The sequence below is a fragment of the Ambystoma mexicanum genome, chromosome 3p (assembly GCF_040938575.1).
Source record: "Ambystoma mexicanum isolate Mex_15411 chromosome 3p, UKY_AmexF1_1, whole genome shotgun sequence".
Lineage (NCBI taxonomy): Eukaryota > Metazoa > Chordata > Amphibia > Caudata > Ambystomatidae > Ambystoma > Ambystoma mexicanum.
Genome location: NC_090925.1, coordinates 944,023,192 through 944,050,821, shown reverse-complemented (window position 1 = coordinate 944,050,821; position 27,630 = coordinate 944,023,192). Strand labels below are relative to the sequence as shown.

The 27,630-nt window shown below is 45.3% G+C and overlaps 1 protein-coding gene across 3 annotated transcripts in view; it reads left to right on the top strand.

Moving 5' to 3' along the window:
* The window catches only part of SLA2 (Src like adaptor 2), a 203,890-nt gene that overhangs the window by 107,155 nt on the left and 69,105 nt on the right, over positions 1–27,630 (top strand). For all 3 annotated transcript variants that reach the window (XM_069652251.1, XM_069652249.1, XM_069652250.1), the window contains one exon: positions 924–1,027. In XM_069652251.1, coding sequence (XP_069508352.1) covers positions 924–1,027 — 104 coding nt within the window. The remainder of the gene's footprint in view (positions 1–923; positions 1,028–27,630) is intronic.

Below are 27,630 nucleotides of genomic sequence, written 5' to 3'. Positions count from 1 at the left end.
ATGGTCGCATTCAGCCTAGCCTGCAGGTGTTCCAATACCTCCCCATCAGCCAATGATGCAAATTTAGATCCTTGGTCCTGGTTCACAAAGCACAGCACTGCTTGTGTCTGCCTCTCCAAACTATTTTGTTCACACAAATCCATCAAACTCTTACATTCATCCAACATTCCGCCAACAAAAAATTGATTTCCCTTTTCAAATCATCTACAGTTGTGGGTAGAATTCTTGCTGTTCTTGGCGCCTGCCTCTGGCATTTACTTCCTCATTATCTTTGCGACTTCTCCAACCTATATGAATTCCGTTACAATTTGAGAACCTGGCTTTTTGCCTAATCCTTCAAAGACCTTCCTGCAGTGTCTTTCAGTTTGCCAGACACTTCGCGATAAGTGTGCAAGGTAAACTACTTAAATAAATAAATAAAAATAGGGGTTTCTGACGGCTGGCCGTTAGTTGTATAGTGGGCTAGCCAAGAATAAAGGGCAGCATAGTACTGCTTTGAATAAATGAATGTCCGCATATTCTTATTGGCACAGATCAGAGTATGCATTGGTATTAAAATCAGTGGCTCTGAAACGTAATTTAAAAGTACCTGGAAAAACTGGGTAATAATGAAATCTATTATGCTTTGTAGGGGAAACTTCTGCTATATGAAAATGTGATCTTCTTTTCATCATTGGTACCAAAATAGATGTATTTAGAAACTGATAGAAGCGTGGGAGATAAAGTGCTGAATCAAAAAGGCTCTAAAATATGTTTAAACTAATCATTATTTTCATCAGCATGAACAGATGAAATCATTTTTGAAAAATGTGCAGCCTGGCACCTAACTCGTTTCTAGAAAATAATGATTTTGGAAACTAGAATAATATTTGTATGTTTTCCCATGGTATGTTTTAACATCATTGTTTTATCTTTTGTACAAGTTGGCTGTATGAAGGCATAAGCCGTGAAAAAGCAGAAGAGTTGCTGCTGTTGGATTGCAACCACGGGGGTTCTTTTATGATCCGTGAAAGCCAATCAAGGAAGGGTACGACAGTATTTTCTTTTAAAACCACAAGAAAATGTCAATATTCATCATGGGAGTTTCTGTCCTGGGATCTGTATGACTGTACCTTTCATGATTCATGAACCAACAATAGCCTCTAGCGTTTTCATGCAGTAACTATAATGGCTCCACTCTTCTGCTTGGCTTAGGAGTGATAGACATCTGCCAAGGAATGGTAGACAGAAAAAGAACAAAGTGTCCCAATTGCTCTCATACATACTGTGGTTTTTGAAGTACAAAAATTCCTATTACCATGCTACCATCAAAGCAGCCAACAAAACACATTTTTCGAATAACTTTGAAATGATTGCGCCATCAGCAACTGCAGCTAAAGCCACTATAGTTCCCTCTGACATTTACACTATGTGAAGGACTGCACTCTATTTTCAACAATGCATCTGTGCATACGTGATTTTCTTGCTTCATTGTATATACATGCATCGCTTTCCTATGTCTCATTTGGGAAGCCCTTGCTTCTTTCTTGCCTGGTGAGGTACAAAGTAGGCTTTACCCTCTGTTTTGTTGTGGCCAGCTGGCCAGCTCTTATACACCATCAAACTGGCTATACACTACATGTATTCCACTTGGCTCAACTTAAGTATGTTGATCATGACATATGTTCTAGGATAGTGTCATGTGTCTGTCTACCCTGATTAGTCCCATTGATTATCTGTGGGGTAAAGTCATTTATTTGTCAACATCTTACATCGGTTTTTATCAGTGCTATGTGGAGGAGTGCATTTTATAAGTCTTAACAGGATTGGGCATAACTGTGCTGTCTTTTTCTGTCATTAAGTCAGTCATCTTCCCCGAGTTCATAAAGGAGCTAGACAGGGACACCAACTGCTCGACCATTTGCAATAGAAATGTTTTGTAGAATCCACCAATGAAACTAGACCAGTCCCACAGTTTTCTGAATCCTCAGCAACATGACTGCTCGGGTGAGTTTCTCTATCAAGAACGGCTCCAGGGGTTTTTCCCTCTGTCCAGCTGACAGTGTGAGCAGGGTATACATTTATTCAAAGATACTCTTCCACGCTGGCTGAATATAGTTTGTGATAGAACAATGAAAAAAGATTGCTAGAAAAAGGGATAAGAACAACGAACGAGGCATTACAACTTTGTAGTTACACTGTTGCTGAGCTAACTGTATTTGCCGTCGCTAAATTTCTTTATAGAACGTGGTTGTAAAGAGCGAAACTAGTATGTCTATCTTATTGATGATTTCTGTCTGCCTTCCTTATTATATTACTGGTGGAAAATGAATTGACTGCACGAGGCTTTAGACAACTATTTAATACTCTCGTTGTTGTATTTCGTCTTCTTCAACTTCACATATGTATATTATATGTACTTTTACTGCAAATGAGATACTATATAACAATGTCATAGTGCTGCTCAAAGTATGTCCTATATCTTTTTATTGCTTTCATTATTGTCTATCATGTTTTATACACCAATGCATGTTGTTTGTAATGCTCTTATCTATGAGGAGATGTCGATATGATAATACATGGATTGATTGAAATGCCTTTATTTTGATGCTTTCTTTCATCAACTGAGATTCCTCACTGTCTATTAATTCTTTGATATAATGTCATTAGAGCTTAGCCATTAGCCTGTGCACTGGTATTGCATACATCGTGTTATCTAGTTACTATTTTCTTCAAAATATTGATTAGGTTATGTTAGGGACAGTTGCATGTATTGTTCATCAACACTTCAACCTGCCCACAACATGTGTTGGTCTATCTCTGGACTGGACCTTTAATGACTTTATCCTACACTGTTACTCTTGTAGGTCTCTGAGATTAGTCAAAAATGTATTTTGGGTAGGTTTTGCCTGTCTGCATGTGTTTCACAATCGCAAATAACTTTCCTGTCAAAAAGCAAACAACACTGCCAATCTTTATTTACAATTAGGGCATTTCATGGAAAATGTATGTGTTGGAACCACTAGTGATGTAATGTAAGTTTATGCTTTTCTTGCACGCTTACATGTCTGAATGCATGTAGAGGTGAGGAGCCAGATAATTCAAGGGCAGAGCAGTACTGGAGCCTGGATTGTCTTTAAGAGTTGAACATGAGCTGAGCTGGCAAATCACGAACAACTGGCATTCTGGTTCCCAAACTCCCTCAACATGAGACCCATTCCTGTCACCCTGCCTGCCCAGCCCCACAACACAAAACCCATACCAGTCATCCTGCCTCCAGGCCCCCACAACACGAAACCCATTCCTCACAATGCATAATGTCTTCCTAAACCTCACAGCACAAACCCATAAATGGCCTCTTGCCTTTCTACCCACAACAAACAACCCCCTACTCAGAGTTTTTAGTGTCCAATGAGGACACGGAGATGATTATAATTGTATTATATTTATATTTTATTTTAAGCTGCACTCGTTATGTTGGGTCTGCGAAAGTCAAGCTCTGCCTCTCCAGACGCCTTGCAGCTGTCGCTGACTCCGCGTTCATCTTCGTCCCGCTGCTTATCTCTGCATTCCACACCCTGTCACTGGTTTCCATTACACGGTGTGGGCCACATGCTACACATCCACTTTCTTTCGCAAAGGTTCTTTGTGAGGAACAATGGAGGCAGCATTACGTTTAAACTTCAAGTTTATTGACACGGGGCCCGCCATACCCGTCCACCCCAAACACCTTCCAACGGCTCCTCTCGTCATGCGAACCAAGATCCGAACAGAACACAAGGAGAATGGTTCGCGTGGCACATAATTCTAAATGCATAAAAACTACATATCTTCCCCCTTAAGAAAACAAAATGAGGTAAATACAAATAAAAGAAAATGAAAAAAACACCAGCAAAGAATACTACTACTAAAGTCCAAGAGAAAAAACAAACAAGCCTGAGAAACATATAGGATAAAAATATCTCCTACACATGTGGCATGCTGAGATAAATAACCTATGACAACTCCAAACAAAGTTCTGAACGCTTATGATACATAGTCCTTCATCCAGACTGGCTTAGACCTGGATCTCTGAAAACTACCAGAACCGTTCTGAGCACTTCCATCCTCTACACCCCTTATCCCACCGTTATCATAAGGTTCACTTGTTTCCACTCTACCATCCACACCATATGCTTTGGCAATTTTCCCTTTAGACCAGACTTCCCCTCCTTCCAATATGACCACACTTTTCCTAACTGCAGAAATCCTCCTAGGACCCACAAATTTGCTGTCCAAACATTTATTCACCAATCTAGGATTCTTCACATACACCATCTCTCCCACCTTCCACTCCCGATCCTTCACTTTTTCAGGAGCATCAAAACTAACTTTATTCCTCTCCTGGCCCTCTTTGATACTCCTCATTATTTGTTCTCTATCTACTTGAACCACTCTGGCCATTCCCAACTATCCTGGACACAATTTCGTCCCTGGTTCCCTTCCCTTGAGAGATACAAAGGGTGACATTTTTGGCACTGAATGCGTTGTAGTGAGATAATTCCACGCCATGATCCTCAATATCTCCCTCCATGGCTGCTTCACCCTCATAGCTAATTGCAGACCTTCCTTCAAAAAACGGTTGACTCTCTCCACCAGGCCATTTGCCCTGGGTTGATACAACACAGTTCTGACATGCCTAATGCCATAACCACTGAGGAACTTCTTCATTGCCAATGAGACAAATTGAACCCCATTATCTGAGACAAGCTCAGTGGGTACCCCTTCTTTAAGGAAAACTTTCTCAAGAAATTCTATGAGTTCTCTAGCCGTGACCTCCCTCACTGCCTCCCATTCAATCCACTTCGTATGAAAATCAGCTAAAACAAACAAAAACTTCAATCCATTATCCAGACCCATAATGGGTCCCATGATGTCAACAGCAACTTTAGACCACGGTTGTTCTGGTACTACATTTGGAATTAAAGGAACTTCCCTTACCACTTTCGTTTTGTCGCTCACTTGACACTCCATACACTCTCTCACCCATCTTTCCGCCATTTTGTCAATGCGTGGCCACCAAAAATTGTGACAGAACTTCCTCTTCTTTGCCCCTTCTCCTGGATGCCCCTCATGAGCCAAATCCAGAAGACTCTCTCTGATAGCCTCAGGAGGAACCACACATTGTCCTCTCCTTAGTCTGTCTCCCTGCAAATTCAGCTCTTTCTTGACCTCCCACCATATGTCAAATCTCTTATCTAAAACTTTCTTTTGTGGCCAACCCTTCACAGTCCACTCTTTAATAAGCTTTAGATCTTCATCAGAATTTTCAGCCTGCAACCACTTCTCTTGAGCCACCGCCACACCAACTTCGGCCACCACTGATTCTTCTATCGCCTCATCCTCAACGTTTTCTGTGTCATCCCATCATCGTCACCAATGTGAGGAACAATGGAGGCAGCAGTAAGTTTAAACTTCAGGTTTATTGACACGGGGCCCGCCATACCGGTCCACCCCAAACACCTTCCAACGGCTCCTCTCGTCACGCGAACCAAGCTCCGAACAGAACACAAGGAGAATGGTTCGCGTGGCACATAATTCTAAATGCATAAACAATACATTCTTCTTCCTCATTATCGGGTGTAGTCATCCAGATATCTCGATCTTCGGTAGATTCTTCCACACCTCGATGTAGAAGGAGACATATCTGCTGCATATGACAAGGAAAGACCACCACTATAAACTTTCTCCTTCCCCACACCAATTCCTCCTTCACACATCCTATCACCCTGTTCCGATCCTGCCAGTATCACCCTCTCTAACTTCCGTCCTTTGTCTTCACAGCATGTCTGAAAACCTCTATCAACTCAATTGTCCTTTACCATTGGCAACTGTCACTTCTTAACACATCCTGTAATCTGATCCTGACCCAGCTTCCCACTCTGAGCAGGGGACGCCTCCCAGAAACTAATATTAACCTGCAAAACCTAGTTCCTGATCTGTTTGCATCTGATGTTGTCTTCCACTTCTTCCAACATAACTCACATGCCAGTCATCTCAGCCATCCAACCTGGAAACAACTTTGTAGCAGCCCTCCTACCTCTACTATGTACAGTCGGTGAAACCCCATTAGTGCTGTGTGGTGTGAACCTATAAGCAACCATAGTTCATTTTACCACCTCTTTCCAATCTCTTCCATTTGGCCACCCCCATTTAATAGCTTCTTTATTTGTCCTGTTATATCTTGCCACAATTCCATTGGTTTGTGGATTATATGTGGCACTGGATTTATGAACAATGGCCCTTTCCTCACAGTATACCTCCATCTCCTTCGATTTGAATTGCAGACCATTGTCCGTGAGAATCCCTCCTGTGTACCCCTCATGCTCACACAAATCCTCCAAGAACTTAATTACTCTTTTAGTAGTGACATGTGATGTCATCATCACTTCTGCCCATCTCGTAAAAACATCAACAACAATACAATGTGTCTGACATTCATCACTCCATACTGGCCCAATCACATCAACTGCTAGCTTCTCCCACAGCCTCCCTCGAATATCCGTAAGATCCATGGGACACTTCTCTCTCACACACATTGGCCCTCATTACGACCCTGGCGGATTTTTTCCGCCATCGACGGACTTTCCGGCCATGGCGTAAAGTCCGTTTACGCCATGGCGGATGGTGGATTTACCGCCCCATTCCGAGGTCGGCGGGGCGGTAAGTCCCCATTGACCCATTTACCCTTCCCCATTCCCATTTCGGCCCCATAGGGTATAATGGGAGTGGGGAAGGAGTTAATTACGCCACCGTAAATTACGGTGGCGTAATTAACACCAAGGTCCCATAGCGCCATGGATTTTTACGCCCGCAAAAAGCGGGCGGAAAAATGACCATGGCGCTATGGGAACTCGTAGTTGGCGGTAAGGGGTCGGCGCAGCTAACGCTGGCGCAAACCCCTTACCGCCAGGGTCCTAATGAGGCCCATTGTCACTGTTTGTATAAAGGATACAGTCTCTGACTGTCTTCTCAATCTGATTGTTGCATGCCGGCCACCAGTAGCTGTTACGTATTCTTTGGTTAGTTTTAACTATTCCTTGATGTGCCTCATGTCTGAAACGGATTACCTTATTCCTTCATCCTTCAGGCGGGACCGTTTGTCCCCTCTCATGAAAACACTCTCTTGAACACACAATTCCTCTCTAAAATTCCAGAATCTTTCGACTTCTGTATTTTGTGCACATTCTCTGTTTAGTCCTCCTTCCAACATATCATTGACAAAGATTTTCATTTTAACATCGCTTTCCCCTTCCGCATGCCATTCTTGTTTAGAAATCGAGGGTTCTAATATTTTACAAACTGTATCTTGTTCCTCATCTACACCCCAACTTTCACACTTGTAGTCATCTGCGACAGACAATCTGTGACATTCTTTCTCACTCCAGGGATGTACTGAACTGTAAAATCGAATTCCTGCAATTTGGACAACCATCTTCTTATTCTCCCTGACAAAGGCGTTGCTAGGCGGGGGGCTAAGAGGCTATAGCCCCTGATCTTTTGGTTGTAGCCACAATAGAATCTCAGGAGCTACAACCAAAAGGCTAGCTAGCCCCAGTCCCGACAGTTCTGACATCAGCATAGCCCTGGTTCTTTTCCAGACCTAGCAACACCCATGCTCCCTGACATTTTGTCTAGACCTGTAGTGGAAAATACTTCAACCAAAGGTTTGTGATCTGTATGTTATTCAAAGCTGGTACCGCAGACAACACTTATGAACTTATCCATAGCCCATTCGATGGCTAGAGCCTTTTTTAATATGGTTGGGTCCCTTCAGCAGTCTTGAGGGAAATGCTATTTCGTGCTCCTTTCCTTCCTTAATTTGTGTAAGAACAGCACCTAACCCCACATTGCTTGCATCCGTAGTAATCACAGTGTTGTCCCCGATTGTAGCTATGCAACCTCGGTGCTGTTGCCAAAGCCCTCTTTATGTACTGAAATTCATTTTCACATTTGTCGTCCCACATAAACTTTATGTTTGTCTTTAATACGGCTCTCAAGGCACTTGTGTGATCAGCAAATCCTCTGACAAACTTTGAATAATACTCTGCCATGCCTATGAAAGTTCTAACGTGTTCCTTGCAATTAGGAGTGTCCATGTGTACTATGATATTGATCAGGTCCTTCTTGGGAGAGATCCCTTCTTTGGAGATCACTTGTCCTAAATATTCAATCTCTTTTCTTTTGATTTTCGATTTTTCACTGCTGAGGGTCATTCCTAACATCACGCAGTTTCTTGAGAACTCTCTCTAGCCTCCTACCATGTTCGTCTTTGTCCTCAGCATACATTAACACATCATCCTGAAAGAATAATACACCTTCTTCTCATCAAATATTCTGTAAATCATTTTTTGAAATGCATAGCCCACAGTTACAAGGCCAAACACCATACTTTGCTTTTGCAACAGACCTTCTGGTGTTATATATGCTGTTAAATATCAAGATTCCTTATGGAGTTTAATTTGATGGTACAACACAGTGAGATCAAGTGCTGAAAATACTTTTGCCGGCCCCTTTGTTGATATCAGTTCTTGTATGTTATGTAGTGGATGCCTCTCTGGGATTACACATTTATTTTGTTGTCTGAGGTCCACACACATTCTGACCTTTCCCGAGCTTTTCTTCACCACCACAAGGGGTGATACCCATTCGTAATGCATCAATGCCCTCTATAATCCCTTGTCTTCAAGCTTCCTAAATTCCATTTTCACCTCATCTCTCATTGACAACGGAACACTGCAGAGTTTCTGGACAACTGGTCTGCAACACTATCTAAGTAGTATGTGATGTGTGAAACCCCTCAAGCATCATATCTCATCTTTGAATACCTCTTTTAGAGTCTTGCTAATTTACTTCTCTGGGCCTTCAACTGTAAATACTGACTCTTCCGTATTCGGATCTAGTCGTATCTTCAGGATTCTTTTGTGCGTCCAGTTCAGGAGGGGGACATGCTCCTTTCTTTGATACATACACACGCCCTTCAGCTTCCTTTCTTTTGAATTTGAGGGTTGCCTTAAACCAGCCAATGAAGTCGGTTTTTACCCCTCCATAGGCTGTTGGATTTATATCCACTTCATGTACGTATTTGGGCCCAGTCTTCATCCATTCAATTTCCGGAATGAGTGTGTATTTAGCTCCAGAGTCAGCCATCATGATTATTGGTACATCATTGACACTAACAATGGCCTTGGGGGTGTCTGCCTCTCCTTCCTCACTCCCTACCGCTGAAATACTCTCCTCACCTTTATCGCTTTCTTCATCATCAATCCAATTTGTGCTTGTATTTTTATTCCTGCAGCGTTTAGCTAGATGCCCCTTTCCATTGCAAATTATTCTGAGTGCAGAATAGAATGGACTGTTAGCCCAATGGAATGGGGGGCTGTCACATCTGTAGCACGTCCTTAAAAGTTGTCTCCCCCTTAGTCTCTGCCTCGTCCGCATTGAAAGTCCATGGTCGAACCTCTTCTGGTATCCTTATCAGTTCCCTCTCTGTTGTCACCATTCCATCTCCTTCTCACACCTTGATTGTCTACCACCGCATTCAGTTCACCACTGGGTTGTGATGCGCTGACAGGAAGGCTTTTTACAGTAATTTATTTCGTGCTTCCTAGCAATGTTTTTGCACATTTCTCAGTGTGTTCGACTTCCTTGGCCATCCGTAAAACAGTCTCTAGTAGTGGTTCATCCTCTGGCCACAACTTCTCTCTTACTTTGCTGCTGCTGCATTCTAACATAAATTGATCCCTGAGTCTTTCATCCAGTTGCTGATTGAATTTGCAGGTCCTTGCTAGTTTTCACAAAGCTGTAATGTACTGTTCTACACTTTCATCCTCTTCTTGTATGCATTTCCCAAACTTATACCAAAATAGTGCTTAGTTTTTTTTCATAGTGTTTGCGCATTTTCTTTGAGCATTTCTCATACTCGTTCATGTCTTCACTCTCTTCACCTGTTAGGTCGGGCAGGTCTTCAAACTTCTCCTGTCCTGCCGACCCCAAACAATGCAAGAATAATGATTTCTTTCATCTCACTATAGTTTTAGACACACACTACATTGGCATACTGTTCAAATCCTTTGAGACACCTTTTCCATGGTACAGTTGGTTCGCCAATTTCTGGTAGAAACATTGCTGAAGGGGGCCCACTATGCATTGCCATGTCTCCTGCAGCCGTGGTGGACAGTTATTTCTTTGCTGCAATGTTAGACTCAAGGGAATATCATGCATTGCTTCACCTTTGTTGTTTATAAACACGCAGTTCCTTCTTAATTCATTTTTTGTATATATATAGGGGAAAAGAAATAAAAATCCTTAAAATGTACTGGGACGAGTAGGAACGCTTCCTTGAAACGTTGCTCACAATTGGATGCCTGACTTCCTCAAAATGGCCGCCTGTAACGTGACACTGCTTCCATGTTAACGGGTCCTTTCCTTTAATGTCCCTCGTTCACTTCAGTGGGGCTTGCCAGCACCCTTATGGAGTATATGTGTGGCCTCGATTTATAACTGCGCATCAGCGTTGAGCCCTCACCTTCTTTCAGCTGGTGGCAGGGTGAATCGCCTTCCGCAGGCAGCCAATCCCAATTCTGTCACGGGCAGAGCTTGCTGTTTACAAGGTAGGCACGCTCGTCGGCACTTCTGTAGTGTCCAATGAGTGCACAGAGATGATTATAATTATATTATATTTATATTTTATTGTAAGCCATGCTCATTACGTTGGGTCTGGGAAATGCGAGCTCTGCATCTCCAGACCACTTCCAACTGTCCCCGACTCTGCATTCCTCTCCACGCGGATCCAGCTGCTCAGCTCTGCATTCCACACTGTGTCACTGGGTTCCATGACACAGTGTGGGCCACATGCTACAGAGTTGTAATTTTATCAGATGCAGTAGAGTGAGATGCAAGTATTTTACCAGGACCTCACCCTGTAGTAAGAGGTTAAGCTGGGTTTTAAACCCAGGCTTAACTTTAGATACTAAACCAAATATCGTATCAACCCTAGGTGACACACATTCCTTTATTTATAGCGTTAAAGAGCTACAATAATACTATATATCAATGATTAAATCTGTCATGAACCATCGGACTCGTCCTTTCTGGACTTCCTGGTCCCTGACCCATAGGGGCTTGCACTCAGCAGTACTCCCAACATGGCCGCCAAACGCGGCACGCTGTTTACCAGTTTCCGCGTCGTACACACTACGTTCTATAAAGCGGACACGCCCCCGTGGCCCTGCGCATCTCACGCTACCGCTTGCCGTGGCTAGACGTGTGCTGCCGTAGTTCACTTTTGCTTTATCCTTTGATTCCTGGTTCCCGGTACCCCTAATTCCTCCTCCTTCATTCCCCCTCTTTTTTGTCCTCTATTGCATCCCGGATCTCCGTGCACTAGTTCCCCGAGCGCACTCTTGGCCGTTTCCTGGACTTTTCCCGGACATCTGAACGTTCCCAGGAGACCGGATGCTGAACGCACGCTGGAACCCGAGGACCTACGCAAAGGGTTATACAAGACCCGAACTGTGCGAAAGAAGACTCCATCGCAGAACTCCAACAAACAACATAGACAGGTGAGAAGGGGGGAAACCTGTGACAGATTGAGACGCCAACAAACTGATAAAGATACGGACATGGAGGCTGCAGTTCAAGACCTCATGTGCGGCATGCAAGAGTTAACCACAGAAGTTCAGAATCTCAAAGCCGAGAATGCTGCATTAAAACAACTAGTCCTGTCACGTGATTCCGCGACCAAGGAAAGTGTATTGCTGGGCGGATTAGTGGATAAATATGATGGCTCATCAAAGAACCTTCGTGGCTTCCTTGATTCGTGTTTAGTGCACTTTACCTTTAAGCCCTACTACTTTTCCACCCCCAGGGCAAAGGTGGGCTTTATGATTTTGCATCTTTCCGGGAATACATTAACCTGGGATATGCCCTTAGTTATTTCTGGAGATGCCCTCCTGGATGATTATGATGGGTTCGTACGGGCTCTAAAGACCATGTTTGACCGCCCAGAACAGGTTTACAGTGCCCAAGAACGTCTATTGGATTTCCAACAAGGGTCCCAGGATATGCTTACCTATGTAACACGCTTTAAGCAACTGGCCAAGGAAGCAGATTGGTCCTCGGAGGCCTGCTTTACCCTATTTTGGAGAGGACTAAATGAAGAGATAAAAGACGAGCTAGCCAGGGTAGCTCGCCCAGGTTCCTTCCAGGCTCTTATGGACCTCTCTTTACAAATAGACTTTCGTATCCAGGAAAGGAAGGTGGAAAAGAAGAAAACAAAAATGCATTACCAAAAGACCTCTATAGAATCTTCCTCTAAACCCAAGCCCACTCCTGCCCCGACCACAGACCCAGAACCCATGCAACTGGGGGCCTTCTGTGGACCCATATCCCTGCAACAAAGATTGCGACGGGTTCACACCGGGCTGTGTATGTACTGTGCCTCAGATAAACATCTTGTGAGAGAATGTCCTTTGGCCCCTCCACGGCGTTCGGGAAACACCAGCTCCCGATCCTAGATGGAGCACAGCTTCAGGAGAGAGATGTTTGCTCCACATCTATTCCATCCTTGAACTCTTGTGGACAAAACAACCTTGTGATCTTGCAGGCCTTTCTATCACCGTCCAAGAAAGAAACTTACCCCATTCCGGCATTAGTGGATTGTGGGGCCATGGGGATTTTTATAGATCAGGATTGGGTCACTACCCACCACATTCTTTATGAAACTCGAGACATCATGCAACCTGTAGGGGCCATCGATGGAAGACCTCTCTCTTCAGGACCAATAACCCTGCAAACCAAAGAGATCCAGCTCTCGATAAACCATCATCAAGAGGTGATCAAATTTGACATCATAAAATCTGCCCATTATCCTATGGTACTGGGTATGCCCTGGTTAAAGAAGCACAACCCATACATCAACTGGGCAGCAGGATCCTTGTTTCTTGGCTCCGAACATTGTATTTCTCACTGTCTATCCCTGGATTCCTCGTCAAGATCCTCTGAAGGTACGCTGACAGACCAGCAAGGCCCATTCATGGTCTCAAATATTATCCAGGTCCCCAGGGCCTATCAGGATTACACTGATGTGTTTTCAACTGCCATAGTTCAAGCCCTAACCCCTCACAGACCTGAAGAGTGCACTATTGATACTGAACCCTCAGCAGTGATTCCCTTTGGAAGGATGTTCATCCTATCAGAATCAGAGAAAAGGGCCCTCCGAGAATACTTGGATACCAACCTAGAAAATGGCACCATACGACCATCCAAATCCCCGGCGGGAGCTTCATTGTTTTTCGTTCCCAAGAAAGACACTAAGGCGCTTAGGCCTTGTCTTGATTGTCATGGTCTTAATCAATGCACCCTCAAGGACCGCTACCCATTGCCCTTAATCTCGGATATCCTGGAAGCGGTGAGAGGAGCTGTAGTCTTCACGAAATTGGATCTCAGAAGTGCCTACCATCTGATCTGTATAAAGGAAGGTGACGAATGGAAAACATCCTTTAGAACAACTTTTGGTCACTTTGAATACCTGGTTATGCCCTTCGGACTCGCCAATGCCCCAGCGGTCTTCCAACGTTTTATGGACCGGGTGTTCTCCTGTCACCAGGATCGGTAATATCCTCGTCAGAGAACGTAGAATCCGATTCACCACCCTCCCCTAACTCCTCACCTTCGTCTCTTCTTCCTGTACCCTTCTTGCCTTTACTTCTTGGTCGCTCCTTTTTTTTATGTAGGTAGGGGCGCCCACGGAAGGAAGCCACCGTGTCACCCAAAAGGGTTCCCGGTGCCTCCTCCCGGGAACGCCGGGAAGGGGAAAAAGCCAAAAGGCACAAAAAACCCCTAAGCGACCTGCGTGACTCTCCTAAGGAATGAGCTGGTGTGCTGGGAGAATGCAGTCGGCTGAAGCTGAACTCCGTGGTAGAAAGGATGAGGCTCCGGAGGAAGGTATTCAGTAAGTAGTACGGAATCTCACAAGGGGAACCAAGTCCATAGGAGAAGCACAATAGAATAGGCAGTCCTTATACAGGCCGGGATCTGGTACACGGGAGATCACAGAGGAAGGTATCCGAATCAGAAGAATCAGCAATCCAAGAAAACAGGCCTAGGTCTGGTACACAAGGAGGCAGGCAGAAGGAGAAAAACAGGAAAGGGAAAAAATAGGGAAGAAGGACGGAAGCAGAGAAGGGACGGGAGAAGGAGGGTGTCGAGAAGAGAGGAAGGGAAATAGTAGAAGAAAAAAGGGCAGCAGGCAAGACAAGGGGAAGAGGACAAGGACCCGATAGAGATCGGGAAATACTGCAGCAAGTGCGAGCGAGGGAAGAGCAGGCAAAAAGGCAGACAGCACTAACGGAGGAAACCGGAAGCGTTGCAACGCGTACACAACCCGGAAGGAGCTGTATTTAAACTCCGGGCCGCATAAGCGCGCATACGCACGGGCAGAGCTGCAGGTGGGCGTGACAGGCTACCAGCGTGCACGGCGGAATAATGTCCGCGCCGCCAGCGCCAAGTGCCGCGTGGCATGACAGTATGCCCCCTCCCAAGGGACCCTCCCACTGGTTTGCCTGGATGGTAAAAGTGAAACTTGCGCAACAGTGTAGGGGCAGAAATATGGGAGATGGGTTCCCAGGAATTCTCAGAGGAGGGGAAGCCCTTCCATCGTACAAGGTATTCTAGTTTGCCTCTACGATACCTGGAGTCGCATATTTGAGCTACCTCGTATTCTTCCGGAGTGGAATCCTGAGGAACAGTAACTCTCTCAGCTTGACGCTTCCAGGTATCAACATGAAAGGGCTTAAGCTGAGAAGCATGGAAGACAGGATGAACTCTGTTCAGGCTGGCAAGGAGTTTAAGACGGAAAGCCACAGGGTTGATTCTTTGTACAATCTTATAAGGCCCTTAAAACTTCGGTGATAGCTTGGATGGATGGGCCCAACGAGGTAAGTATCTCGTATAAAGCATTACTCTAGAACCCACCTCCCAACCTGGTACGGGTTGACGATGTCTGTTGGCTTGGGACCTATAGCGTTCCTGCGCTGCCTGAAGGCTTTCCCTAGCCTTCTTGTGTATCTCTCTAAGGCGCGTGAGTGAGGAATCTACAGATGGTACATTAGTAGAAAGACAGGAGACAGGAAGAATAGAGCGGGGATGGTAGCCATAATTACAGAAAAATGGACTAACCCCTAGAGCTGAGTGCATGGAATTGTTGTAGGAGAATTCGGCCAGAGCCAATAACGAGTGCCAGTTGTCTTGTTGGGAATTAGTAAAACACCTTAAGTATTGTTCTAGAGTTCCATTTAGCTGTTCAGTTTGTCCATTAGACTGGGGGTGAAACCCAGACGTGAGAGCTCTTTCAATCCCCAGCCGCTCACAGAGAGCCTTCCAAAAATGAGAGGTGTACTGACTTCCCCTGTCAGAGATGATCTTAGAGGGCATACCGTGCAGTCTAAAGATGTCTTGGAGAAATACTTCGGCCATGTTGGCTACAGTGGGAACTCCGGGCAAAGGGGAAAAGTGAGCCATTTTTGTAAATGAATCAACCACCACCATTATACATGTGCACCCCTGTGAGATGGGGAGATCCACAATGAAATCAGTAGAGATTGAGCTCCAGGGGTCGTCAGGCACAGCACATGGTTCGAGTAATCCAATAGGTCATTGACGAGGGGATTTACTTCGGAGGCAGATGATACAGGATTGAACTTAACGATCCACGTCCTCCCTCATTCTAGGCCAGTAGAAGTGTCGACGAAGGAATTCCAGAGTGCCTGTACCGCCCCGACGACCAGCAAGTTTTATGTTGTGACACCAGTTCAAAGCCATCTTGCGAAAGGCAGGCGTGGGTAGGTAGAGTCTACCCTTGACCAGATATAGCCCATCTTTAATCTCGTATGCCAAGCCTTTGGGATGTCTCTCTACTTCAAAGCGCCCTCCCGATTCATCTTTTACCTGACTGAGGAACGTCAAAACCATTCCGATAGTTCTGGGTCAGGGAAACATGTGTTCACGAGGAGACTCGGAATCGGGTAGGTAATCACAACGCCGTGAAAGGGAGTCAGCCAACACATTCAGCTTTCCTGGGATATAAGTGATATGAAAATCGAATTGGGCGAAGAAGTGAGCCCATCGGGCCTGTCGGGTGTTGTAGCACTCGAATTGCCTCAGGACTTGCAGGTTCTTGTGATCTGTCTGGATAGTAAATGGATACCTGCCTCCCTGAAGGAAAATCCGCCATTCCACACAAGCTGATTTCATTGCTAGTAATTCTCGTTCAATGACAGAGTAGTTTCTTTGACTGGCGTTAAGTGTCTTCGAGAAGTAGGCTACAGGATGCTCTACTCCCCGAACCTCTTGGAGAAGGACAGCTCCTATGGCAGCAGCAGAGGCGTCGGTCTCCAGGATGAAGGGCAGCTCCTGGTCAGGCTGTAGTAGTATGGGTGCAGCACAAAAGGCGTTCTTAAGATCTCCAAAGCTATCCTCGGCCTCAGTCGACCATCTGAACGGCTCAGAAGATTTCTTGAGGAGAGTAGTGATGGGCAGGATCTTCTGGGAGAAATTGGGAATGAACCTACGACAGAAGTTGGCCAGACCCAGGAATCTTTGAATTTCTTTCACTGAAGAGGGTGAAGGCCATTCTAGGATAGACAACACCTTGTGGGGGTCCATTGAGATACCCTGAATGGACAAAATATAACCCAGATAAGGTATGGATGAAGCGGAGAACACACATTTAGCAAGTTTGACTGATAAGTGATTGTTCTTAAGTCTACGGAAAACTTCCTTGACATGTTCCTCGTGTTCTTTGGCATTGTTGGAAAATATTAGTATATCGTCAAGATACACTAGAGTTGTTTGGCACAACAAATCGGAGAACAGTCTGTCCATAAACCGTTGAAAAATAGAAGGGGCATTAACCAACCCAAATGGCATGACCTGATACTCAAAGAGCGCGAACGGAGTCCGGAAGGCAGTCTTCCATTCATCTCCTTTCTGCACTCGGAGAAGGTGGTAGGCGTTCCTTAAATCAAGCTTGGTAAACGTTGTAGCTCCGTGGACGGCTTGTAAGATCTCAGTTATCAAAGGCATCGGATAACGATCCTTAACAGTGACTTTATTTAAGCCTCGATAATCAATGCAAGGTCTTAGGTCCTTCGAATCCTTTTTGGAAACGAAAAACAAGGAAGCTCCAGCAGGAGACTTTGAAGGTCGGATCAGCCCATTAGCCATGTTACTGTCGAGATAACCTCTGAGAAATTGCCTTTCCTCCAGTGACAGAGGAAACATTCTGCCGAATGGTACTAAAGCTCCCGGAGTTAGTTCGATGCAACAGTCCTCAGGCCGGTGTGGAGGTAGTTCAATAGGTATCTTTTCTGTCACAACCTCTGTGAACTCCCTTAGGTAATGGGGCAAGCAATGGACAGACTTGGTCTCACAACTATTAGATGTCTTGACAGTTTCGAATCTTGGCTCGGGTAAACACTCAGCTCTACAGAATGAAGATTTAAAATTCAATAGATTTTTAGACCAGTCAATGCTGGGGTTGTGCTTGCGTAGCCAGCAGATTCCCAGAATAATGGGGAAGTGTGCGGCTCTGATGATGTCAAACATAATTCTTTCTGTGTGCTGTTGTATCGACAAGGTGAGTTCCTCGATGGTGTGGGTGATCATGCCTGAGCTCAAGGGCTCACCATCCACTCCTTCAACCTTCTGGTCTTCCTGTTGGGCAATTCTTTTAAGACCTTTTTGTTTGGCCCAGTGAGTGTCAATGAAGTTGCCGGCAGCACCACAATCCAGTAGAGCTAATGTGGTCACCTCGGTAGATTCTAGTTTGAGGGTAACTGTAAGCACCATAAGACGAGAGTCTTCAAGGATTTCGGGAGATGACACAGATAGAGAAGCGTAAGGACTTGGACCAGCCCCTCGGTAGTGAGTCCCAACACTTACCGAGGGCGAGCGTTTCCCGGCCTTCTGGGTGGAACCTCCGGACAGTCTCGTAACATATGAGTGGAAGCTCCGCAATACATGCACAGGCAGCCATCCCTGCGCCATTTGCGTTCCTCAGGGGTGAGCGGAGCACGCGCTGTCCCAATTTGCATGGGCTCCTCTTTGGAGGAGCATGAGAAGGGTACTGAAGGAGACGGGTGTGTTTCCAGGAGAGGGGGAGCATTAGTCTTGGTCTTTCTTCTTTCCATACTTCGTTCGGTCAGGCGGAAATCTATCCTGAGGGTAGCCGTAAGGAGTTCCGCAAAGGATACAGGTCTTTCTATCCTGGCTAGCTCATCCTTTAAGTCTTCTCTCAGACCCCGCCGAAAGATTGCATACTGAGCCTGCTCCTGCCACCCAGCTTCAGCTGCCACCTGTTTGAATGTTGTAATGTAGGTTAGCAGATCCGAATTCCCTTGACGGATGTCCAGCAGATCTTCTGAAGCCAAGTAGGTGCTTTCGGTACGTAGAAAGGTTTGTTGCATCAAACCCTTGAAAGCATCATAATCCTGTAAGACTGGATCCGGCAGGTTCACCAACGGAGTGGCCCATGCCAGGGCATTACCTGACATGTGTGTTATCATAAACCCCACCTTGGCATGGTCCGAGGAAAAGGTCTGAGGCCAGAATGAGAAGTGTAAATGGCACGCATCCAAAAACTCTTTTACCTTTTTTGGAGTGCCATCAAACTTGCCCGACACAAGGGGGAGCGGTGGTAGGTCGGTGGAAGGTCGTTCTCTCTCCGTTATCCGTTGCTGTAGGGTGGCATTGGCAGCCTTGAGATTCTGCATTTCCACATTTAAGCTCTGGACTGCTGCTACAAGTTCCTGTACTTGCTGTGGCGTAGCCATTTCAACTACAATTGGGCGTTGCAAACTGTCACCAGGATCGATAATATCCTCGTCAGAGAACGTAGAATCCGATTCACCACCCTCCCCTAACTCCTCACCTTCGTCTCTCCTTCCTGTACCCTTCTTTCCTTTACTTCTTGGTTGCTCCTTTTTTTTATGTAGGTGGGGCGCCCACGGAAGGAAGCCACCGTGTCACCAAAAAAGGGTTCCCGGTGCCTCCTCCCGGGAACGCCGGGAAGGGGAAAAAGCCAAAAGGCACAAAAAACCCCTAAGCGACCTGCGTGACTCTCCTAAGGAATGAGCTGGTGTGCTGGGAGAATGCAGTCAGCTGAAGCTGAACTCCGTGGTAGAAAGGATGAGGCTCCGGAGGAAGGTAGTCAGTAAGTAGTACGGAATCTCACAAGGGGAACCAAGTCCATAGGAGAAGCACAATAGAATAGGCAGTCCTTATACAGGCCGGCATCTGGTACACGGGAGATCACAGAGGAAGGTATCCGAATCAGAAGAATCAGCAATCCAAGAAAACAGGCCTAGGTCTGGTACACAAGGAGGCACGCAGAAGGAGAAAAACAGGAAAGGGAAAAAATAGGGAAGAAGGACGGAAGCAGAGAAGGGACAGGAGAAGGAGGGTGGCGAGAAGGGAGGAAGGGAAATAGTAGAAGAAAAAAGGGCAGCAGGCAAGACAAGGGGAAAAGGACAAGGACCCGATAGAGATCGGGAAATACTGCAGCAAGTGCGAGCGAGGGAAGAGCAGGCAAAAAGGCAGACAGCACTAACGGAGGAAACCGGAAGCGTTGCAACGCGTACACAACCCGGAAGGAGCTGTATTTAAACTCTGGGCCGCGTAAGCGTGCATACGCACGGGCAGAGCTGCAGGTGGGCGTGACAGGCTACCAGCGTGCACGGCGGAATAATGTCCGCGCCGCCAGCGGTTCCACAGGCGCCAAGTGCCGCGTGGCATGACATCTCCGATATGCTGTTCCTCTTCGTCGTAGTTTACCTGGACGATGTACTGATATACTCCAAGGACCATCTTAAGCATGAAGAGCATGTTAAGGCAGTCTTACAGCGGCTACATGAACATAAGCTCCTGGCTAAACCCGAGAAATGCCTTTTTCATGTCTCTACTGTTCACTATCTCGGATTTGTCCTTAGTCCAGAAGGAATTGGAATGGACCACTCAAAAGTAAATTCCATACTATCCTGGCCTGTTCCAACTACTGTGAAACAGATTCAGTCCTTCCTGGGGCTTGCCAACTTCTACCAGAAATTCATACCTTCCTTTTCGGAGATAGTTCAACCGATCATTACATTGTTGAAGAAGGATACTCCCTTCCTCTGGACAGCAGCCCAAGATGAGGCGTTCCAAAGATTGAAGTGGGAGTTTACACAAGCCCCCATCCTGGCTCAACCTGACATTGATTGTCCTTTCCTAGTGGAGACGGATGCCTCCAACTACGCCATCAGAGCAGTCCTAAAGCAGGAATTCGAGGAAAAGTTAGAACACCCCATCGCTTATCTCTCGCGAACCCTAACTCCTAGCAAGACCCATTATTCTGTTCTGGAAAAGGAACTGTTAGCCATCCGTCAAGCCTTCACAGAGTGGCGTCATCTACTCCTGGGAGCAAAACATCCTGTTCAGGTCCGTACAGATCATCGGAATGTTCAAGTTCTACAATCCCTGGAATATAGGAATAGTCATCAAGCCTGTTGGGCCTTCTTCTTTGCCCAGTGCCAGTTCCAAATCCATCATGTTCCTGGAACACACAACATAATTGCTGACGCCTTATCCCGACGTCCCAACTACGAAACTCTTGAAGATCGATCCTTCCCAAAGATGTTTCCCCATACAATTTTTGTAGCCCAAGCAATCACTCTCCTGGAAGACATTCAGATTCAAACCCAGTCCTCTGAGATCTGGAAGGAATTTACTGGGAAGAATCGATGGAATCTTAAACAAAGGACGGGTATTTGTTCAAGGATAATGGCGTGGTCATCCCCACACAGAGACTGCGACAAAGGATTACAAGCCGCTGTCATAATACCCTTCATTTAGGACATCGTGTCATTACCAACACTCTCCGTTTAATACAAAGACAGTTTTGGTGGCCAAAAATGAAAGTTGACGTCCAGCAGTACATCCAAGCCTGTGCAGTCTGCAATCAAAACAAACATGATAACAAGAGGCCGACGGGTCTCCTACTCCAACCCACGCTACCAACAAGACCCTGGGAATTCATTGCTACAGACTTTATTGTGGAACTACCACCTTCCAGGGGATACACGACTATCGTGGTTACCATTAATTTATTCACACACATGGCTTATTTTACACCCTTGTATAAACTGGAATCTTCCTGGAACACATATTCCGACTACATGGACTCCCTTCCAAGATCATATCAAACAGAGGACCTCCATACATATCTCAATTCTGGAAACACTTATGCCGTATACTAGGAATCTAACATGCCCCCTCCTCAGGATATCATCCACAGACCAACGGAGCTACTGAACGTGTGAACCAAACCCTGGAGCAGTATCTTCGTTGTTTCACCATCAAGGTCCAGGACGATTGGTCACTCTTAATACCTGTGGCTGAATTCGCCTACAACAATTCAGATCACTCGGCTGTCAAGACCAGCCCCTTCTTCTGCAGCCAAGGATTCCACCCTTCGGTTCTACCATCCATTCTCCCACATCCTACACCAGTTCCTACAGTCGACTCCTGGATTGAAACCCTCATCAACGTACACAAGGAAGCCAAAGAACACCTCGAAAGGGCCCGAACTAACACCAAGCTCTATGCAGACTCCAAAAGAAGACCAGGACCTTCCTCTGCAGTGGGTGATAAGGTCTGGCTATCCTCGAAACTACTGCCTCAACACTTACGACCTAATAAGTTTACTCCTCGGTACAATGGCCCCTTTTCCATAAAGGAAATCATTAACCTAGTGGCCTTCCGACTCATACTACCAGACTCCTGGAAGAGGATCCACCCAGTGTTTCACACATCTCTAATGAAACCATACGTCCAGAATACCCAGACTGCTCCAAGATCTACCCCTGTGGTTGGCGATGACCAGCTAGAATACGAAGTGTCCAGAATATGTGACTCCAGGTACAGACGTGGTCAGTTACAGTATCTGGTTGAGTGGAAAGGGTACCCACCCAGTGAACGCACCTGGGAACCAGTCTCAAACCTAAATGCCCCCAGACTACTTCAAAGGTACCACCTTATACACCCGGGCAAACCCGGAGGAACAGGCCTTCGGAGGAGGCATGCTGTCATGAACCATCGGATGCGTCCTTTCTGGACTTCCAGGTCAATGACCCATAGGGGCTTGCACTCAGCAGTACTCCCAACAGGGCCGCTGAACGCGGAACGCTGTTTACCAGTTTCCGCGTAGAACTCACTACGTCCTATAAAGTTCACACGCCCCACAGCCCTGCGCGTCTCACCGCTACCGCTTGCCGTGGCTAGACGTGTGCTGCCGTAGTTCACTTTTGCTTTATCCTTTGATTCCTGGTTCCCGGTACCCCTAATTCCCTCTCCTTCATTCCCCCTCTTTTTTGTCCTCTATTGCATCCCGGATCTCCGTGCACTCGCTCCCTGAGAGCACTCTTTGCCGTTTCCTGGACTTTTCCCGGACATCTGAATGTTCCCAGACCGGACCGGACGCTGAACGCACGCGGGAACCCGAGGACCTACGCACAGGGTTATATAAGACCCGAACTGTGTGAAAGAAGACTCCATCGAAGAACTCCAACAAACAACATAGACAGGTGAGAAGGGGGGAAACCTGTGACAAAATCGCCCCATCTACTTATCCCTTTCCTTGCAGGCGCCATTGTTCCCTGGAAAAAGTGAAAATTGAAAGGCTTTTAAAAAACGTGACATATTTGAAAGATGAGAGTGACCTGTGGACAAATTGGATAATGGTTAAAGGCATTAAGAAAGTAGCAGTTGAAGGTGGCTAGAATCACATGGATAGGCTATTTGATTGTAAATGGACTGTTGAACAGACATAAACAATATGTAACCATTAAGAAAGAAAGTGAAATACAATCTGTGATGCATCAAGAGGCAAATTCAGTTAAGAAAAAAGTATCTTTACCAGCACGGTAGAAATAGGTTCAGAAAGTTGTCTCCTACTCAGCAGACATGGCTCTTAAAAGTGTATATGGGAAAGGCTACCGCAATAATCTTGCAAAATAGTATTATGGGTAATTCTAAATATCAGGTTTGAAGACAATTTGTATGTGTTTCTATTTCTAATTTGTATTTATATAGCGCTGCACACCCAGAGGCCTCAGCGGGCTCACAGGCCTCGCAAACAAAGAACAACATGACAAAAGAAGCAGTATCCTAAAATAGATTAGTCTTTACACTTATCCAAAAGGTAGGTCTTAATACACTTTTAAACTGACTACGGTGAGGGATTGTTTTTAGAGCAGACGACAATGCATACCAGAGGGTAGGGGCCGAAGCATCAAAGCTGGAGCCTCCTAGCGTTTTTAGTGAAAACCGAGGACAGTTTAAAAGAAGATCTTTATTAGAGCAAAGAGTTTGCCTGATAGGAACCTTCTTAACCTGTGCAGTAAGATAGCATGGGGCATTGCTGAATTGGCATTTGTGTATGAGAGGAAGGGCTTTATATTGCACTCTCTGCTCTACCGGGATCCAATGCAATTTAGGACGAGCTTTGGAGACATGGCCGCTCTTCTTAAGACCGCAAACCACTCGTACAACCCCATTCTAAATTACCTGCAGCTTTCTTATATTCGACTTAGATGTACCCACTAAAAGGCTATTACAAAAGTCCAATTTGGAATTAATGGTGGCAGATGCCACCAATGCCCTATTCTTCTCCTCGAGGTAGGGACGGATTTGCCATAGCAACCTGATAAGATAAGAACAGGACAAACTGATATGTGCCACTTATTTCTTAGAGGTTAGTTGTGAATCCAAGTAGACACCCAGCTTGGGTGTTGGGCAACATGAATGGTTTCACCTGCAATAATGAAAAGCTCATATTCAGGGTCTAAACTCTTCAACCTAACTCCTGTTCCAATAATGATCAATTCAGTTTTTCGGTCGTTTAGAGCCAGGGCATTGGATGGGCAGATACACTTGATTCACATTGCCCACATCTTAAGAATAATCCCCAGAGAGCTCAAGAAGAATCTGCGTATCATCCGCCTGATTAGCAAATTGTACACCAGGCCCTAACCATTGTGCACCCTCCTTGGACCACCTACCTACCCTGCTAAGTCTAACGATCATTGAAGAGTGGTCGACCAATTCAAACGCAGCCGACAGGTCGTGCAACAGAAGTAAAGCAGTGTGACCGTTATCAATGATTTTAACAATGTTGGATTTAAGGTCCACCACGTCTGTTTCCGTGACATGCTTCTTGCGAAAACCAGACTGGCCTGCACTGAAGATGAAATGCTGCTCAATAAAATCATTATATTGGTAAAAAGCTATTTTATATAAAACTTTTAAAAGGCACGTTGGTTATTGGCATAAGATTTGCAGGAATGATGGAGTCTAAATCAGCTTTTTTAAAAGAGGTGAGATACATGACTCCTTAAGGCAATCAGGCACTTCTGCTTTATCAAAAGAGGTGTTAACTATTTTTGTAACCCATGGTAACAATGGGGCAAGAAAATCTTTAAAAAGGGAAGCAGGAAATACATCTCCTTGACACGAGGGAGGTTTCATGGTTGAAATAATATTTGACTTCTTCCTCAGACAACTCTTTAAGAGCAAAGAGAGGTGATAAAAACAAAGAATGTCCTGGGATAGAAAGGGAGACGGATGGTTTTTCAAGCAACACAACCCCACTCAGTCAGCAATAGCTTTTTGATGAAGCACAACTTTCCACTAGAACGCCTCCTGAATATTTTGATACCAATTTTGATCCACCTCAATATTTAACAGACTTGCCCTCCAATTCATGAAGAATCGAGAAATATTCCTGTGGGCTAGATTTTGCTGTAAGAATTCTACCATTAGAATTCGCTTGTTTAGCTTGAAAAATTGTTGTTTTATAACTTGTTGCAGCTTTCTTATATGCCAGCAGAGAGCACTTGTAAGGATCTTTCCTCCAACTTCGCTCATGAGCATGTTTGTTTTTCCTAGAGAGTAAAACTTCAGTGCTAAACCAGTGATTTGGCTTAGAAGCTTTTTTTTACTTGAACTGAATATAACAGTGCCAAGGTGTTAAAAGCAATAATAGTAATATTTCTAAACTGTTTTGTAAGGCCCTTAACAGAGTTGTCAGATGCCAAATCAGTTAACTGAGGTAGCAACACTGAGGCAAAGGAATCTTGGGTAACTTTCCAACTATTTCTAACCATTTTATAGTTATATGCCGTTTTTACATGAACGAGGCACGTGGCCTGGTAAAAGAACCTTAAAAGAAATTAAGAAATGGTCAGACCAGGGACAGATATCCACACTAATTGGTGAGATACTAACGTTCCTGGCCAAGATCCAGTCGTGAATATTTCCTCCACTATGGGTGGCTATTTTAACGTGTTGGGTAAAACCAAAGGCTTCTAAAGATCCAGTAGAGAAGAAGCATGCTTATCAAATGGGTTAGCTGCCCACATGTTGAAATCACCCAATAAAAGACCTACTCCAGAGGAGGACTTTACTGAGGCATCCTAAGCTGCGAGGAGTTGTTTGTGAAAGTCAGGGGTATTACAAGGTGGCCTATATAACAAGATACTCAAGGAAGAGGTTGCATCAACATTCATTTTCACCCTCAGGGATTCATAGCCAATCAAGTTGGTAGAAGAGGTGCTGCGAATCCCCAGGGTATCCCTAAAAATAAGAGCAGCCCCCCCTTCCCTAGAGCCTGATTGATCAGCTCTCAATTTGTCTGGGATAACAATAATTGAGACATGGGTGGACGAATCTTGAAGCCAGGTCTCTGTGACAGCAAGCATATCAACCTGTGATTCCACGATGTAATCAAAAGTTCTGCTGCATGAGGAACCAGAGACCTGGTATTTAAAAGCGCAATTTTGAGGGTGAAATTTATTTATTTATTTTATTTATTTATATTTATATAGCGCGCAAACAGCCCAGGGGCATTGAGGCGATGTTACTTGCAAGAGTTTAGTTACAGAGGTACAGGCGTGGTAGTGGTCGTTGGCACATTATAAATCAATACAGACATAGTTATCATTACAGCTTATGCAATTGGTCCTTACAGCATATGCAGTAGGTCATATGTTTAGTATTCATGCCGGTAGGAGGGACCTTATGAGAAGAGGAGGGTTTTCATTGCTTTACGGAAAGCGAAGAGGGAGGCCTCACCTCGGATAGTGAGAGGTAGGGCATTCCAGTGAGTGGGTGTGAGATATGGGACTCTGGATCCGCCCGCTCTGGTTCTTTTTACTAGTGGCACACAGAGCATGTTGGTATAGAGTGATCTGGTTGGTCTTGTAGAGGAAACGGGGTGGATCCTTTGTGAGAGGTTATCCGGAGCAGTGAGGTTGATGCACTTGTGGGTCAGTGTCAGCGCTTTGAAGACGATTCTTTCCTTTATTGGGAGCCAGTGGGCTAGTTTTCTGGCCTGCGAGATGTGTTCCCTTTTAGCAATGCCTTGGGCTGCACGGAGAGCACTATTCTGGATGACTTGTAGCCTCTCCAGGTTTTTATTGGATGTTCCTAGAAAGAGTACATTGCAGTAGTCTAGCCTGGAGCCAGTGATGGCTCTGGCTATGTTTGTGCAGTTCTCTTTGGAGAGAAAGGGCCTGACTGCGTTGATCAGTTTAGCATGATATGCGGCTGAGGAGGCAATTGCGTTGACTTGTCTGTCCATGGATAGGTTGGAATCCAAATTGACTCCAAGAGTTTTGACTGAGTCTGAGACAGGTATTTTGATGGTGTCGATGGTGAAGTGACTAAATTGGGAGTCTAGATTTTTTAGTCGGGGGGAACCTACCAATAGGAGTTCGGTCTTGTCAGAGTTGAGGCATAGTCCATTATCTGCCATCCAGGCTTGGATGGTGTTGTAGAGGTTGTTAAGGGTCAAGCAGTCAGTGTCATAGTGTCCAGTGAGGGTGAGGAGGATCTGGGTATCGTCCGTGTAGTTGGTGTAGGAAATACCAATAGCGACGAGGATGAGGAAGAGGGATTGTGTGAAGACGTTATAGAGGGTGGGGCAGAGGCAGGAGCCTTGGGGCACACCACAGACTATGATGGTGGGTGAGGCGGAGGCTAAATCAGAGAATACTTGCATGGTTCTGTCTTGTAGGAAGGAGGTGATCCATGCTGTGGCGTCAGGGGTGAACTGGAATGATCAGCTAAGGGTGAAACAGAACAGGTCAAAGGCACATCCACAGGAAATTCACAACTGTTTTGTGGCATGACCACAGTGGAAGTGGCATAAGGTATGGGTACAGGTATACGTGAATCATAATGTTCAATACCTACAATAGTAGAACAACAACTATAAAGCCCCATAGGAAGCAATGATTCAGCCATGGGGATAATGAAATAAATATTATATTGATCCAATAATACATATTTTGTATTTTGTGGGTGGGATGATTCAAAATTAATAGGATGAGCAGACTCTCCCCAAAGATTCATGGCCAGATAATGAGCAACAATGTCAGCACTCTTACGGCGATAATTGTCAAGAGATGCAGTAGCAACACCATCCAACTGAGACATTATCCAAGCAGAGCACCGAAGGACTAGAAAAACAGAGGTGGATACCAACTCACCTCAAACCAACACACCCGGCCCAGATTC